The 15,827-nt window shown below is 33.2% G+C and overlaps 1 protein-coding gene across 3 annotated transcripts in view; it reads right to left on the bottom strand.

Moving 5' to 3' along the window:
* LOC130897935 (sushi, von Willebrand factor type A, EGF and pentraxin domain-containing protein 1) overlaps positions 1–15,827 on the bottom strand; it is a 64,348-nt gene that overhangs the window by 6,985 nt on the left and 41,536 nt on the right. For 2 of the 3 annotated variants that reach the window (XM_057806920.1, XM_057806921.1), the window contains exons 23-32: positions 11,903–12,068; positions 11,600–11,851; positions 11,229–11,544; positions 7,521–7,746; positions 6,662–6,874; positions 6,310–6,595; positions 4,073–4,141; positions 1,558–1,748; positions 1,265–1,438; positions 741–1,204 (exon numbers count right to left, since the gene is read on the bottom strand). In XM_057806920.1, the coding sequence (XP_057662903.1) occupies positions 741–1,204; positions 1,265–1,438; positions 1,558–1,748; positions 4,073–4,141; positions 6,310–6,595; positions 6,662–6,874; positions 7,521–7,746; positions 11,229–11,544; positions 11,600–11,851; positions 11,903–12,068 (2,357 nt within the window). The remainder of the gene's footprint in view (positions 1–740; positions 1,205–1,264; positions 1,439–1,557; positions 1,749–4,072; positions 4,142–6,309; positions 6,596–6,661; positions 6,875–7,520; positions 7,747–11,228; positions 11,545–11,599; positions 11,852–11,902; positions 12,069–15,827) is intronic. The other variant, XM_057806922.1, reaches the window with a different exon arrangement.

Below are 15,827 nucleotides of genomic sequence, written 5' to 3'. Positions count from 1 at the left end.
CCGCTCGGGTCAATGCTGGGCACTTTCAGATGACGTGGTCCGCGGTTTCTTCCTTGTCCATGTAACAACGGCACCCAGCGTCGTCCGTGGTACAGATAGTGTGGAGATGGCGTCTTAGATGACCGTGTATGATCTCTAGTCGGATTTCGCGTCTATTTCGTTCAGTTGTTAAGAGAAGAAGACCCATCTATGTGTTCCTTGGCTTGACTCACGCTAAGTACTTACAAACACAATCTTCTTAGGTCTTAGTAGAATAGTGAGCCTTTAAGCGCATATACCCGCGTCCTGTCCCACTGAAACCGATCGGTTTGAACCTTTTCATGTCATTAGACAAGTGAGGTTTGTCCAAGTGTTTCAACGCCGATGCTGAGTGCTTCCAGATAACGTGGTTCGCGATTTCCTCCTCCTCCATACACCCTCGGTATTCCGAGTCATCCGTGATGCCCATGGCGCGGAGATGGAGTCTCAGATGGCCGTGACCGGTTAAAAGTCCGAATTTCGCGCCTATTTAATTGTTTGGTAAAAGAAGAAGAAATCCCAACTGTTTTTTTTTTACTTTAACTCATGTTAAGTGCTTCAATTCATCTCGGTAAAGACTAGAATGTGTTCGTTCCGGATCCATCGGTGCATAACCGAACCTATTGAGTTGGTTTAGTGTGGAAAAAGTGCAGTGTTAGTGTACACCGTGATTTTAGTGTAGTTGTTAGAATGAATAAAAAAAAAAAAGTTTCTTAACTCACCGCTGCTGGTTCCTTGGTGCTAGTATTCGGCGGACAAGGTATACACGTAGTTTGTTGGTACTCGGATTGGTAAAAACCTTTTTTGCACGGTTCGCAGCTGTTCAAAGTACCGTTCAAGTAGGAACCGGGCGAACAAACCGGCAACGAACATTCTTCTATTGTTACGGCTCCGGTTTTGGGTGTCGTGTGACCTATAGGACAAGCCTGACAAGCGGATTGTATTCCTCTGGTTCTGTAAGTACCGCGCGGACACGGTTCGCATTTTCCGTCAACTCCTAATTGTAATCCGTCGCCGCATTCGTCTCTGCATTCTTTTACCGATACCGCTTCGTTGGTTCTAGTCGTTTTACCTAAGCCGCATATATCGCAGGCGAAGGAACCTTCGTTGGGTTGATAGAAGCCGTGGCCGCAACTGCGGCACAAGCCGGCTTCGTGATCGTAGAATTTACCGGCAGGACAACGTTCTACACAACAATAATTGAGTAAATAAAATATGTAACAAAAAAACATTGTTAAAAAATCACCTTTACAATCTGCGGCGCTTCGAGCGCCAACGCCGATAGTTACACCCGGTCTACCGGCGATAGGAGGGCATTGGATGCATTGGGTTTGTCCGGTTTCGCTTTGGTAGTACCCTTTGGCGCACGGTATACATGTCTTAGTGTCTTTATCGTAGTAAGTACCGATAGCGCATGGGACTAAAACAAAAATTTAGAGACCAAGATAAAAACGAAGAAGAAGCTGTAAGCTTGAACAATTATTCACAATTTTTAATTTACAAAAGTGGATAAGTGACTATTATTATAAATATATTTACCGCAATCTGGATCCATGACGACTTGACCAACTGGACAGGCGTAATCGGACTCTAATATAAGGGAAGATGGATCTGGAACGGTGTTAGGCAGTATATCCCCTACATCGAACTGATCCTCTTCTAATATCAATTTCTCCAGCAGTTCCTTCACGTTCCTTCTTTCGTTCGTGTTAACGTTAACAACAGGATCACTAAAATGTGAGTCGAACATGGAATAACACAATAACAATCAAAATTCATCTACTCAAAAGAAAACCCTACATACGGAGATGTGAAGGTATACATTTTACACCAGATATTCCACTAAATGTTATAAATCTCTTTGGGACATCCGGTATATATAAAAGAATTGGACAGCAAAACAGCACTTAGCAGATATTTCACTAAGTATTATAATTCTTATTGGGACATCCGGTATACATTAAAGAAATTTACATCTTTCATCGATACTTTTTTACACCAGATATTCCACTAAATGTTATAAATCTCTTTGGGACATACGGTATATATAAAAGAATTGGACAGCAAAACAGCACTTAGCAGATATTTCACTAAGTATTATAATTCTTATTGGGACATCCGGTATACATTAAAGAAATTTACATCTTTCATCGATACTTTTTTACACCAGATATTCCACTAAATGTTATAAATCTCTTTGGGACATACGGTATATATAAAAGAATTGGACAGCAAAACAGCACTTAGCAGATATTTCACTAAGTATTATAATTCTTATTGGGACATCCGGTATACATTAAAGAAATTTACATCTTTCATCGATACTTTTTTACACCAGATATTCCACTAAATGTTATAAATCTCTTTGGGACATACGGTATATATAAAAGAATTGGACAGCAAAACAGCACTTAGCAGATATTTCACTAAGTATTATAATTCTTATTGGGACATCCGGTATACATTAAAGAAATTTACATCTTTCATCGATACTTTTTTACACCAGATATTCCACTAAATGTTATAAATCTCTTTGGGACATACGGTATATATAAAAGAATTGGACAGCAAAACAGCACTTAGCAGATATTTCACTAAGTATTATAATTCTTATTGGGACATCCGGTATACATTAAAGAAATTTACATCTTTCATCGATACTTTTTTACACCAGATATTCCACTAAATGTTATAAATCTCTTTGGGACATACGGTATATATAAAATAATTGGGCAGCAAAGCAGCACTTAGCAGATATTTCACTAAGTATTATAATTCTTATTGGGACATCCGGTATACATTAGAGAAATTTACATCTTTCATCGATACTTTTTTACACCAGATATTCCACTAAATGTTATAAATCTCTTTGGGACATACGGTATATATAAAAGAATTGGACAGCAAAACAGCACTTAGCAGATATTTCACTAAGTATTATAATTCTTATTGGGACATCCGGTATACATTAAAGAAATTTACATCTTTCATCGATACTTTTTTACACCAGATATTCCACTAAATGTTATAAATCTCTTTGGGACATACGGTATATATAAAAGAATTGGACAGCAAAACAGCACTTAGCAGATATTTCACTAAGTATTATAATTCTTATTGGGACATCCGGTATACATTAAAGAAATTTACATCTTTCATCGATACTTTTTTACACCAGATATTCCACTAAATGTTATAAATCTCTTTGGGACATACGGTATATATAAAATAATTGGGCAGCAAAGCAGCACTTAGCAGATATTTCACTAAGTATTATAATTCTTATTGGGACATCCGGTATACATTAAAGAAATTTACATCTTTCATCGATACTTTTTTACACCAGATATTCCACTAAATGTTATAAATCTCTTTGGGACATACGGTATATATAAAAGAATTGGGCAGCAAAGCAGCACTTAGCAGATATTTCACTAAGTGTTATAATTCTTATTGGGACATCCGGTATACATTAAAGAAATTTACATCTTTCATCGATACTTTTTTACACCAGATATTCCACTAAATGTTATAAATCTCTTTGGGACATACGGTATATATAAAATAATTGGGCAGCAAAGCAGCACTTTGTAGATATTTCACTAAGTGTTTTAATTCTTATTGGGACATCTGGTATACATTAAAGAAATTTACATCTTTCATCGATACTTTCTACACCATATATTCCACCAATATTAATATTTTTCATCAAAAATTTTTACGCCACATATTCCACCAAATGTTGTAATTCTTATTGGGACATCTGGTATATGTATATGAAAGAAATGAACATCTTTTAATGATACTTTTTTACTCCAAATTTTTCACTAAGTTTTAGAGTTCTTATTGGGACATCCGGTATATATAAAAAAACCTTTAATAGTGCGCATTCGGTGCTTATGGTAAGCGGCGTGTAAATGATGAAACGAATAAAAAGTTTTGATAATAAAAACAATTAGGCAACGATATTGATCTGTATAATAATTTTTTTATTTTCATTTTTACTACTCAAGAAAGATCTGAAAAGAGACTAAATAAATTACGACATGCTTACTTTATTGCCGGGAATGAAATTTCTAAGTTGTACGTGTCGCTGGATGATTGTCTTCCTTGTCGGGAGGTTCTACAATAATATGAAGATGCTACTACTACACATTCAACTAAACTATTTATTTTCTAATTAAACTATAAAAGCCATGCAATAGATACTATAGTGATGTGACATACTGCAAATGAGTAAAACTTTTACATGCTATAAACTTTGCATACATTTAGACTTCGTTTAATAGTTTTGATTCATAAACAACTTTTAGGTTAAGGTTATTTTTGTAATGACAATTGCAACCACCGAACTAAATCTATATATCTGAAGTGTAAGTGGAATTGTAACAGGGGAAATTATATTTAAAAAGTTGGTAGACATGGCGTCGATGATGTAAATATTATTATTAAAGTGAATGTGTGAAAGTTGATTGTTCTTATCGTTATTAATTTGTGTGATTAATTACTGTGAAAGGTAATAAAATTTATTTATTATTTTTTAAAAGAGAGTACAGAAAAACTGTGACAGGGTATCTTAAGTTTTTATCAAGTGATTCGAAGATTCTTAAGTATTTTGAGAGAAAACAAGTTGATGGTGGACTGTTAATTCAAACTATTTTTGTAAAAAATGTAAGTGCTAAATAGTTTTTAAAATACATTATCTCATATTATAGTATTAAAAGAACGTATTCGCAGTTTTGTTGCTGTTTGACTCGATCTTTGTTATTTAAATGGTTTGAAATATTTCTTACAAACATGAAATACACATCACAGTGTTGCCCGAATTGACCAATTTTCTTCGATATAAAGGAATTTGTATTAAAATTTGTACTACTTAGGAATTAATTATTTTTATATAAATTTGAAGGATTTTCAGGCAAAATTGTTTATTTAGAAAGTATTTTGAAAGTTTTATCAGCAATTTTGTTAGTTTTGTTTACGTTCATACTTTTTTTTTGTAAAATATTTTGTTATACTTTCCATTATTTTTTCAAGATATGAAAGATTCTTGTTAGCATTGCCGGGTTTGAAAGATTTTCATAAATTTAGGAAAAAATATCAAACGCCATTTTCTTTATACATTATCATCAGCAGTTAACGATTTTTAATAGTTCTGTTGCCATTTTTATTAAAACATATATTTTTGGTTGTATTTTCCATTATTTTTGAAGTATATAAAAAATCTTATTTGTTGAAAGAAAATGGTCAAATAAAGTGTGGCAACATTTCGGCATATAACGGTTGCAAAACTGTAAGACAGTGTTGCCAGAATTGAAGAACTTCCGACAATATGAATTATTTTTTAACTAAAATTTCTACTTCTGAAGATATTGAAGGTTTTTATAAGAATTTGAAGGATTTGAAGACAAAATCGTATGTTCAGTAACTATTCCAAGAATTTTAACAGAAAATACGAGATGACATTAGCTATTTCACTGTATTTGTCGGTTAAAATTTGATTTTTAAACATTTTGTCTAATTTTTATGAAAAAAATTTCATATTATTATTTTTTTTAGTGTTTCCTTGTACTTTTCATTATTTTTTGAAGCATATGAAATATTTTTATCAATCAATCGAATGAAAGTCGTCAAAAAGATCTGGCAACACTGCTGTAACTACTGATTGCGAGACTATTAGAACGTTGTTGCCAGAATTGAACGATTTTCTTCAATATGAAGTAGTTTTGCATAGAAATTAGTACTGCTGAAAAACTTGCAGATTTTTTTTTAGAATTTCGAGGATTTTTAAACAAAATCGTATCTTTGGCAATTATTTTCACAATTTTATCGACAATTTAAAAAAAATAGGATATCAAACGCCACTTAAACTACGCCATTATATACAATTATAAATAAAATCTTTATTTTCGTTTTTAGTAAAAAATTTTACTTTTAGAAATTTATAAATGTCATTATTTTTTGACAAAAAACTTAATTTTGTTATTTAATTGTTGCAATTGCCATATATTTAAAAAATTTTTGATACTTAAAAGTTAAAAAGTCCGGCAACACTGGATATCGATTACTAATCAGGAGTAGGTAGTGAGTCAGACATTATAATGAAATACTATGTTGCCATATTGTGCAATTTAGAATAATAAATAAGGAAAAAAAAATTAATAATCAAATAATGAATATACACTGAGAAAAATATTTATACGTAATACATAATTGAATGGAAATAGATTATCTAAACGTATGCTTTGATTTTAATTGAAAAAAAAAGTAGAATTCTATCAAATTACTCACTTTTCCACTGGTACGTCAGTTTTCACAACGTAAGTCCCTCCGTCTTCTTCTTCGTTAACTTGCCTGGTCTGCCTGTTGGTCCTGTGATCGCATTTCACGTCGATATTCAGTTCCTTGCATTCCCTGGTACCATCAACGGAAAACGAACAGAAATTCCAATCCCTATTCAAGGAATTCACCGCGTTCCGTACTTTTTGTTTCAACACCCCTTGTCCGGCTTCGTTACACAATACCGAGCTGGGGAATAACATTTCGATGCGGAATACCCTTTGAGCGGGCTTGGCGGCTGGAAATTTTTCAAAATATATCGTTAAATTTATAATCGGACCGATTATTTTTCAATTTTATTTACCGGAACAAGCGGGATAGACGAGCGGGAGTAACGGGTCTTTGGTCGGTCGCCAGAAACCTTCCAAACCGCAGCTGTAGAATTGTGGGATTTGTTGCGAGAATCTCAAACCTGGCTGACAACCGATTTCGCACGTTTTGAATTGACCCCCGGCGCCCCAATCTTTGCACAGTTGCATACCGCCAACTGGATCAGGAAGTTCGGGACAAAAATCAGCTGAAATTGTCAAATTATCATAAAATTCAATCAAATCTTGTTAGAATTAATTCACGATATTCCAATAATGTACGAAATATAGTAAACCGTGGCAACATGGGATATATTTCCAATATTTTACGTAAAATGGCGATTCTTGGCAACATCGGATAAATCTTTAAGGGAGTGTGTTGTATTTCGAAAATTTTTCAAAATCATTCACGTATAAACAATGATTATTGAATAAACTAAGCAAAAAAGTATCGGCGAATAGATTTGGCGAAAAATTTTACTCGCAGTGTGTTTTTTTTTAGGTTAAGACGACTAACTGTCAAACGATCTGTCATATTGCAGTCTTTTTTTTTGACATTTATTACCAGTATGAAAAAAAAAGTTGCAAAACATCCATTTTGAAACCAATTTTCCAAAAATTGATACCGATACTTATATTTTTGAATTTCAATTATCAAAATTACGTTACTTGTACATTTTTTTATGGAAATATTTCTTTAGTTTACTGTCGTATTTCATATCGACGGAATCGTTTACAGCGTTGCCAAGTTTTATAAATTATCATCAATGTCACGATTTAACAGAGACTTTTACGAATCTACGAACTTTCAAGTTAAATAATTACCAAAAATTCTCAAATAAATTTTCAACTTACATAAAACCGATACTCTAAATGAACAAACGGCCGTATTTCCTGCAGCGTCAGATGCCACGTAGGCAATTTGATATACTCCCCACAAGAGAGTTTGTCCGGGTCGATGTCCGTTATTTTCTTGGATATTCGTTACTTCTACGTTATCTGAAAAATGGGGTTCGTCCCATACAACGATGGCCGATCCATTTTTCGTGATTATCCAAAGATCTCCAGGACAATATTCCACCTGAAAGGAAGAAAAAGGAATAAAAGAAACGAAAGAGAAACGAAAGAAGAATGAAAAAGCAATAATAGGAAAAGAATCGATAAAACAAAAACGGCGCATAGAAGAAAGGAAAAGGATAAAAAATGAGGAACTTGGAAGATAATCAAACAAAGAGGATGCAATGAGAGGATCTAAAGGGAAAAATCAGATAAAGAATCAAAGAAAAATGAAAAATAGGAAAACCAAAACAAAAAAAGGGGAATAGAACGAAGGAGAAGGGTAAAAAATGATATAAACCGTCAATTGTCTGTCTGTGATGATAAGAAATCGTCATTTGACATTTGTAACGGTTTTTAAAGATAGAAACTGTCAATTGTCAGTAGAAACTGTCATTTACGAAAAGAATCCATCGTTAGAAACTGTCTGTGATGATAATAAATCGTCATTTGACATTTGAAACGGTTTTTAAAGATAAGAAACTGTCAATTGTCAATAGAAACTGTCATTTACGAAAAGAATCCATCGTTAGAAACTGTCTGTGATGATAAGAAATCGTCATCTGACATTTGAAACGGTTTTTAAAGATAGAAACTGTCAATTGTCAGTAGAAACTGTCATTTACGAAAAGAATCCATCGTTACAAACTGTCTGTGATGATAAGAAATCGTCATTTGACATTTGAAACGGTTTTTAAAGATAGAAACTGTCAATTGTCAGTAGAAACTGTCATTTACGAAAAGAATCCATCGTTAGAAACTGTCTGTGATGATAAGAAATCGTCATTTGACATTTGAAACGGTTTTTAAAGATAGAAACTGTCAATTGTCAGTAGAAACTGTCATTTACGAAAAGAATCCATCGTTAGAAACTGTCTGTGATGATAATAAATCGTCATTTGACATTTGAAACGGTTTTTAAAGATAAGAAACTGTCAATTGTCAATAGAAACTGTCATTTACGAAAAGAATCCATCGTTACAAACTGTCTGTGATGATAAGAAATCGTCATTTGACATTTGAAACGGTTTTTAAAGATAGAAACTGTCAATTGTCAGTAGAAACTGTCATTTACGAAAAGAATCCATCGTTAGAAACTGTCTGTGATGATAAGAAATCGTCATTTGACATTTGAAACGGTTTTTAAAGATAGAAACTGTCAATTGTCAGTAGAAACTGTCATTTACGAAAAGAATCCATCGTTACAAACTGTCTGTGATGATAAGAAATCGTCATTTGACATTTGAAACGGTTTTTAAAGATAGAAACTGTCAATTGTCAGTAGAAACTGTCATTTACGAAAAGAATCCATCGTTAGAAACTGTCTGTGATGATAATAAATCGTCATTTGACATTTGAAACGGTTTTTAAAGATAAGAAACTGTCAATTGTCAATAGAAACTGTCATTTACGAAAAGAATCCATCGTTAGAAACTGTCTGTGATGATAAGAAATCGTCATTTGACATTTGAAACGGTTTTTAAAGATAAGAAACTGTCAATTGTCAATAGAAACTGTCATTTACGAAAAGAATCCATCGTTAGAAACTGTCTGTGATGATAAGAAATCGTCATTTGACATTTGAAACGGTTTTTAAAGATAAGAAACTGTCAATTGTCAATAGAAACTGTCATTTACGAAAAGAATCCATCGTTACAAACTGTCTGTGATGATAAGAAATCGTCATTTGACATTTGAAACGGTTTTTAAAGATAGAAACTGTCAATTGTCAGTAGAAACTGTCATTTACGAAAAGAATCCATCGTTACAAACTGTCTGTGATGATAAGAAATCGTCATTTGACATTTGAAACGGTTTTTAAAGATAGAAACTGTCAATTGTCAGTAGAAACTGTCATTTACGAAAAGAATCCATCGTTAGAAACTGTCTGTGATGATAATAAATCGTCATTTGACATTTGAAACGGTTTTTAAAGATAAGAAACTGTCAATTGTCAATAGAAACTGTCATTTACGAAAAGAATCCATCGTTACAAACTGTCTGTGATGATAAGAAATCGTCATTTGACATTTGAAACGGTTTTTAAAGATAGAAACTGTCAATTGTCAGTAGAAACTGTCATTTACGAAAAGAATCCATCGTTAGAAACTGTCTGTGATGATAAGAAATCGTCATTTGACATTTGAAACGGTTTTTAAAGATAGAAACTGTCAATTGTCAGTAGAAACTGTCATTTACGAAAAGAATCCATCGTTACAAACTGTCTGTGATGATAAGAAATCGTCATTTGACATTTGAAACGGTTTTTAAAGATAGAAACTGTCAATTGTCAGTAGAAACTGTCATTTACGAAAAGAATCCATCGTTAGAAACTGTCTGTGATGATAATAAATCGTCATTTGACATTTGAAACGGTTTTTAAAGATAGAAACTGTCAATTGTCAGTAGAAACTGTCATTTACGAAAAGAATCCATCGTTACAAACTGTCTGTGATGATAAGAAATCGTCATTTGACATTTGAAACGGTTTTTAAAGATAGAAACTGTCAATTGTCAGTAGAAACTGTCATTTACGAAAAGAATCCATCGTTAGAAACTGTCTGTGATGATAAGAAATCGTCATTTGACATTTGAAACGGTTTTTAAAGATAGAAACTGTCAATTGTCAGTAGAAACTGTCATTTACGAAAAGAATCCATCGTTACAAACTGTCTGTGATGATAAGAAATCGTCATTTGACATTTGAAACGGTTTTTAAAGATAGAAACTGTCAATTGTCAGTAGAAACTGTCATTTACGAAAAGAATCCATCGTTAGAAACTGTCTGTGATGATAATAAATCGTCATTTGACATTTGAAACGGTTTTTAAAGATAGAAACTGTCAATTGTCAGTAGAAACTGTCATTTACGAAAAGAATCCATCGTTAGAAACTGTCTGTGATGATAAGAAATCGTCATTTGACATTTGAAACGGTTTTTAAAGATAGAAACTGTCAATTGTCAGTAGAAACTGTCATTTACGAAAAGAATCCATCGTTACAAACTGTCTGTGATGATAAGAAATCGTCATTTGACATTTGAAACGGTTTTTAAAGATAGAAACTGTCAATTGTCAGTAGAAACTGTCATTTACGAAAAGAATCCATCGTTAGAAACTGTCTGTGATGATAATAAATCGTCATTTGACATTTGAAACGGTTTTTAAAGATAAGAAACTGTCAATTGTCAATAGAAACTGTCATTTACGAAAAGAATCCATCGTTAGAAACTGTCTGTGATGATAAGAAATCGTCATTTGACATTTGAAACGGTTTTTAAAGATAAGAAACTGTCAATTGTCAATAGAAACTGTCATTTACGAAAAGAATCCATCGTTAGAAACTGTCTGTGATGATAAGAAATCGTCATTTGACATTTGAAACGGTTTTTAAAGATAAGAAACCGTTATTTGTCATTAGAAAGTGTCTGTTATGAAATGATGCAGTGGATAAACATCGAAATAACTAGAAAAAATTAGTTCAACTGAAAATATTAAAAGAATTTACCTTCGGTGATATTTTATCGACTTCCAACTCCTGACATTTCGATCCCTTATATCCCGGTGGACAATTCCGTTGTCCGCAATGAGACGGTACTACCCTTTCCACTCCTCCAACCGTATCTTCGTATCCCGCCCAAGTTAGAATCAATCCTCTGTATATGACCGGTTCGGTTCTACAATCTCTCACTTGTTTTTGTACTTCGTTGGTAACATCGAGCGCCCTTCCCCATATCTGGACCTTGGTGAGGTGCCCTTGGAAACCGGATTCGGTGTAAGCCTTCGGATTCCCGGTTTGGGGTTTGCCCAAAGTAACCCAAGCACTGAAATATATTATTCGGATGGAATCGATTAAAAATTGATTTGATTTCGACTTACTGTTCGGGTAATTTTCTGCCGCTGCCGTAACCTTTAACTTTACTGGCAATCAGACCTTCGGTGATCAATTTGAGCTCGCCGCCGTTCTCGCCGTCCCATACTATCGCTATGTGATGCCATTGGGCGTCGTTGACCGTCGTGTAATCGCGATAACTCAAATAAACGTCCTGCAAATCGGGGAAAATTGATATTTGGACTCCGTTCGAATGGGCTTGGATGATCGGTCTTCTGTTTACCGCTACGTGTTTATCTCTGAAAATTAGATCGATTAAATTGGGAAAAAAAAGAGGTAAACGGACTTACGAAACGCTGTACAACGTGAAAAATATTCCGTTTTCGTCTTTTTGAGTGAATTGGACCCACATGGCGATGGTTAGACTCGATTTAGCGCCTGTGTAGAACGGTATGATTTGGGAAGCGGAACTACGAGTGGCGTCGCTGAAGTAGAGGTCGTAATCGACTGATATTGCTGCAAAATGATTGAACTTTATAAATCTTCTTTATGTCGAAAAGTTGTCTTGTAAATGTGTATTCAATATTCAGAATAAAAATCGGCGTGCCAATTGTCGTTAGAGACTGTCTTTTACGAACACAAACCATTATTTGTCTTTTAAGACTGTCTTTAAACGTTATATGTCGTTAGAGAAACCGTCATTTGCCATTAGAAAAGGTCTATTACGAGAAAAGACTCTTTAATGATAAGAAACCGTCATATTCGTCACTAGAAACTGTTTTTAATGATCAGAACCCGTCAATTGTCATTAGAGACTGTCTATTATGAAATCGAACTGTCAATTGTCATTAGAGACTGTTTATTAAGAGAAAAAACTGTCTTTGATGATGAGAAACCGTCATATTTGTCTCTTGAAACTGTTTTTAATGATCAGAAACCGTCAATTGTCATTAGAGACTGTTTATTATGAGATCGAACTGTCAATTGTCATTAGAGAGTGTTCATTATGAAATCGAACTGTCAATTGTCATTAGAGACTGTTTATTATGAGATCGAACTGTCAATTGTCATTAGAGACTGTTTATTAAGAGAAAAAACTGTCTTTGATGATGAGAAACCGTCATATTTGTCTCTTGAAATTGTTTTTAATGATCAGAAACCGTCAATTGTCATTAGAGACTGTTTATTATGAGATCGAACTGTCAATTGTCATTAGAGACTGTCTATTATGAAATCGAACAGTCAATTGTCATTAGAGACTGTTTATTAAGAGAAAAAACTGTCTTTGATGATGAGAAACCGTCATATTTGTCTCTTGAAACTGTTTTTAATGATCAGAAACCGTCAATTGTCATTAGAGACTGTTTATTATGAGATCGAACTGTCAATTGTCATTAGAGAGTGTTCATTATGAAATCGAACTGTCAATTGTCATTAGAGACTGTTTATTATGAGATCGAACTGTCAATTGTCATTAGAGACTGTTTATTAAGAGAAAAAACTGTCTTTGATGATGAGAAACCGTCATATTTGTCTCTTGAAATTGTTTTTAATGATCAGAAACCGTCAATTGTCATTAGAGACTGTTTATTATGAGATCGAACTGTCAATTGTCATTAGAGACTGTCTATTATGAAATCGAACAGTCAATTGTCATTAGAGACTGTTTATTAAGAGAAAAAACTGTCTTTGATGATGAGAAACCGTCATATTTGTCTCTTGAAACTGTTTTTAATGATCAGAAACCGTCAATTGTCATTAGAGACTGTTTATTATGAGATCGAACTGTCAATTGTCATTAGAGACTGTCTATTATGAAATCGAACTGTCAATTGTCATTAGAGACTGTTTATTAAGAGAAAAAACTGTCTTTGATGATGAGAAACCGTCATATTTGTCTCTTGAAACTGTTTTAATGATCAGAAACCGTCAATTGTCATTAGAGACTGTTTATTATGAGATCGAACTGTCAATTGTCATTAGAGACTGTCTATTATGAAATCGAACTGTCAATTGTCATTAGAGACTGTTTATTAAGAGAAAAAACTGTCAATTGTCATTAGAGACTGTTTATTAAGAGAAAAAACTGTCTTTGATGATGAGAAACCGTCATATTTGTCTCTTGAAACTGTTTTTAATGATCAGAAACCGTCAATTGTCATTAGAGACTGTTTATTATGAGATCGAACTGTCAATTGTCATTAGAGAGTGTCTATTATGAAATCGAACTGTCAATTGTCATTAGAGACTGTTTATTATGAGATCGAACTGTCAATTGTCATTAGAGACTGTTTATTAAGAGAAAAAACTGTCTTTGATGATGAGAAACCGTCATATTTGTCTCTTGAAATTGTTTTTAATGATCAGAAACCGTCAATTGTCATTAGAGACTGTTTATTATGAGATCGAACTGTCAATTGTCATTAGAGAGTGTTCATTATGAAATCGAACTGTCAATTGTCATTAGAGACTGTTTATTATGAGATCGAACTGTCAATTGTCATTAGAGACTGTTTATTAAGAGAAAAAACTGTCTTTGATGATGAGAAACCGTCATATTTGTCTCTTGAAATTGTTTTTAATGATCAGAAACCGTCAATTGTCATTAGAGACTGTTTATTATGAGATCGAACTGTCAATTGTCATTAGAGACTGTCTATTATGAAATCGAACAGTCAATTGTCATTAGAGACTGTTTATTAAGAGAAAAAACTGTCTTTGATGATGAGAAACCGTCATATTTGTCTCTTGAAACTGTTTTTAATGATCAGAAACCGTCAATTGTCATTAGAGACTGTTTATTATGAGATCGAACTGTCAATTGTCATTAGAGACTGTCTATTATGAAATCGAACTGTCAATTGTCATTAGAGACTGTTTATTAAGAGAAAAAACTGTCTTTGATGATGAGAAACCGTCATATTTGTCTCTTGAAACTGTTTTAATGATCAGAAACCGTCAATTGTCATTAGAGACTGTTTATTATGAGATCGAACTGTCAATTGTCATTAGAGACTGTCTATTATGAAATCGAACTGTCAATTGTCATTAGAGACTGTTTATTAAGAGAAAAAACTGTCAATTGTCATTAGAGACTGTTTATTAAGAGAAAAAACTGTCTTTGATGATGAGAAATCGTCATATTTGTCTCTTGAAACTGTTTTTAATGATCAGAAACCGTCAATTGTCATTAGAGACTGTTTATTATGAGATCGAACTGTCAATTGTCATTAGAGAGTGTCTATTATGAAATCGAACTGTCAATTGTCATTAGAGACTGTTTATTATGAGATCGAACTGTCAATTGTCATTAGAGACTGTTTATTAAGAGAAAAAACTGTCTTTGATGATGAGAAACCGTCATATTTGTCTCTTGAAATTGTTTTTAATGATCAGAAACCGTCAATTGTCATTAGAGACTGTTTATTATGAGATCGAACTGTCAATTGTCATTAGAGACTGTCTATTATGAAATCGAACAGTCAATTGTCATTAGAGACTGTTTATTAAGAGAAAAAACTGTCTTTGATGATGAGAAACCGTCATATTTGTCTCTTGAAACTGTTTTTAATGATCAGAAACCGTCAATTGTCATTAGAGACTGTTTATTATGAGATCGAACTGTCAATTGTCATTAGAGACTGTCTATTATGAAATCGAACTGTCAATTGTCATTAGAGACTGTTTATTAAGAGAAAAAACTGTCTTTGATGATGAGAAACCGTCATATTTGTCTCTTGAAACTGTTTTAATGATCAGAAACCGTCAATTGTCATTAGAGACTGTTTATTATGAGATCGAACTGTCAATTGTCATTAGAGACTGTCTATTATGAAATCGAACTGTCAATTGTCATTAGAGACTGTTTATTAAGAGAAAAAACTGTCAATTGTCATTAGAGACTGTTTATTAAGAGAAAAAACTGTCTTTGATGATGAGAAACCGTCATATTTGTCTCTTGAAACTGTTTTTAATGATCAGAAACCGTCAATTGTCATTAAAGACTGTTTATTATGAGATCGAACTGTCAATTGTCATTAGAGACTGTCTATTATGAAATCGAACTGTCAATTGTCATTAGAGACTGTTTATTATGAGATCGAACTGTCAATTGTCATTAGAGACTGTTTATTAAGAGAAAAAACTGTCTTTGATGATGAGAAACCGTCATATTTGTCTCTTGAAACTGTTTTTAATGATCAGAAACCGTCAATTGTCATTAAAGACTGTTTATTATGAGATCGAACTGTCAATTGTCATTAGAGACTGTCTATT

This window comes from Diorhabda carinulata, chromosome 9 (genome assembly GCF_026250575.1).
Source record: "Diorhabda carinulata isolate Delta chromosome 9, icDioCari1.1, whole genome shotgun sequence".
NCBI lineage: Eukaryota > Metazoa > Arthropoda > Insecta > Coleoptera > Chrysomelidae > Diorhabda > Diorhabda carinulata.
Note: the sequence above shows the minus strand (reverse complement) of the source record. Positions and strands in the feature narration are given on the sequence as shown.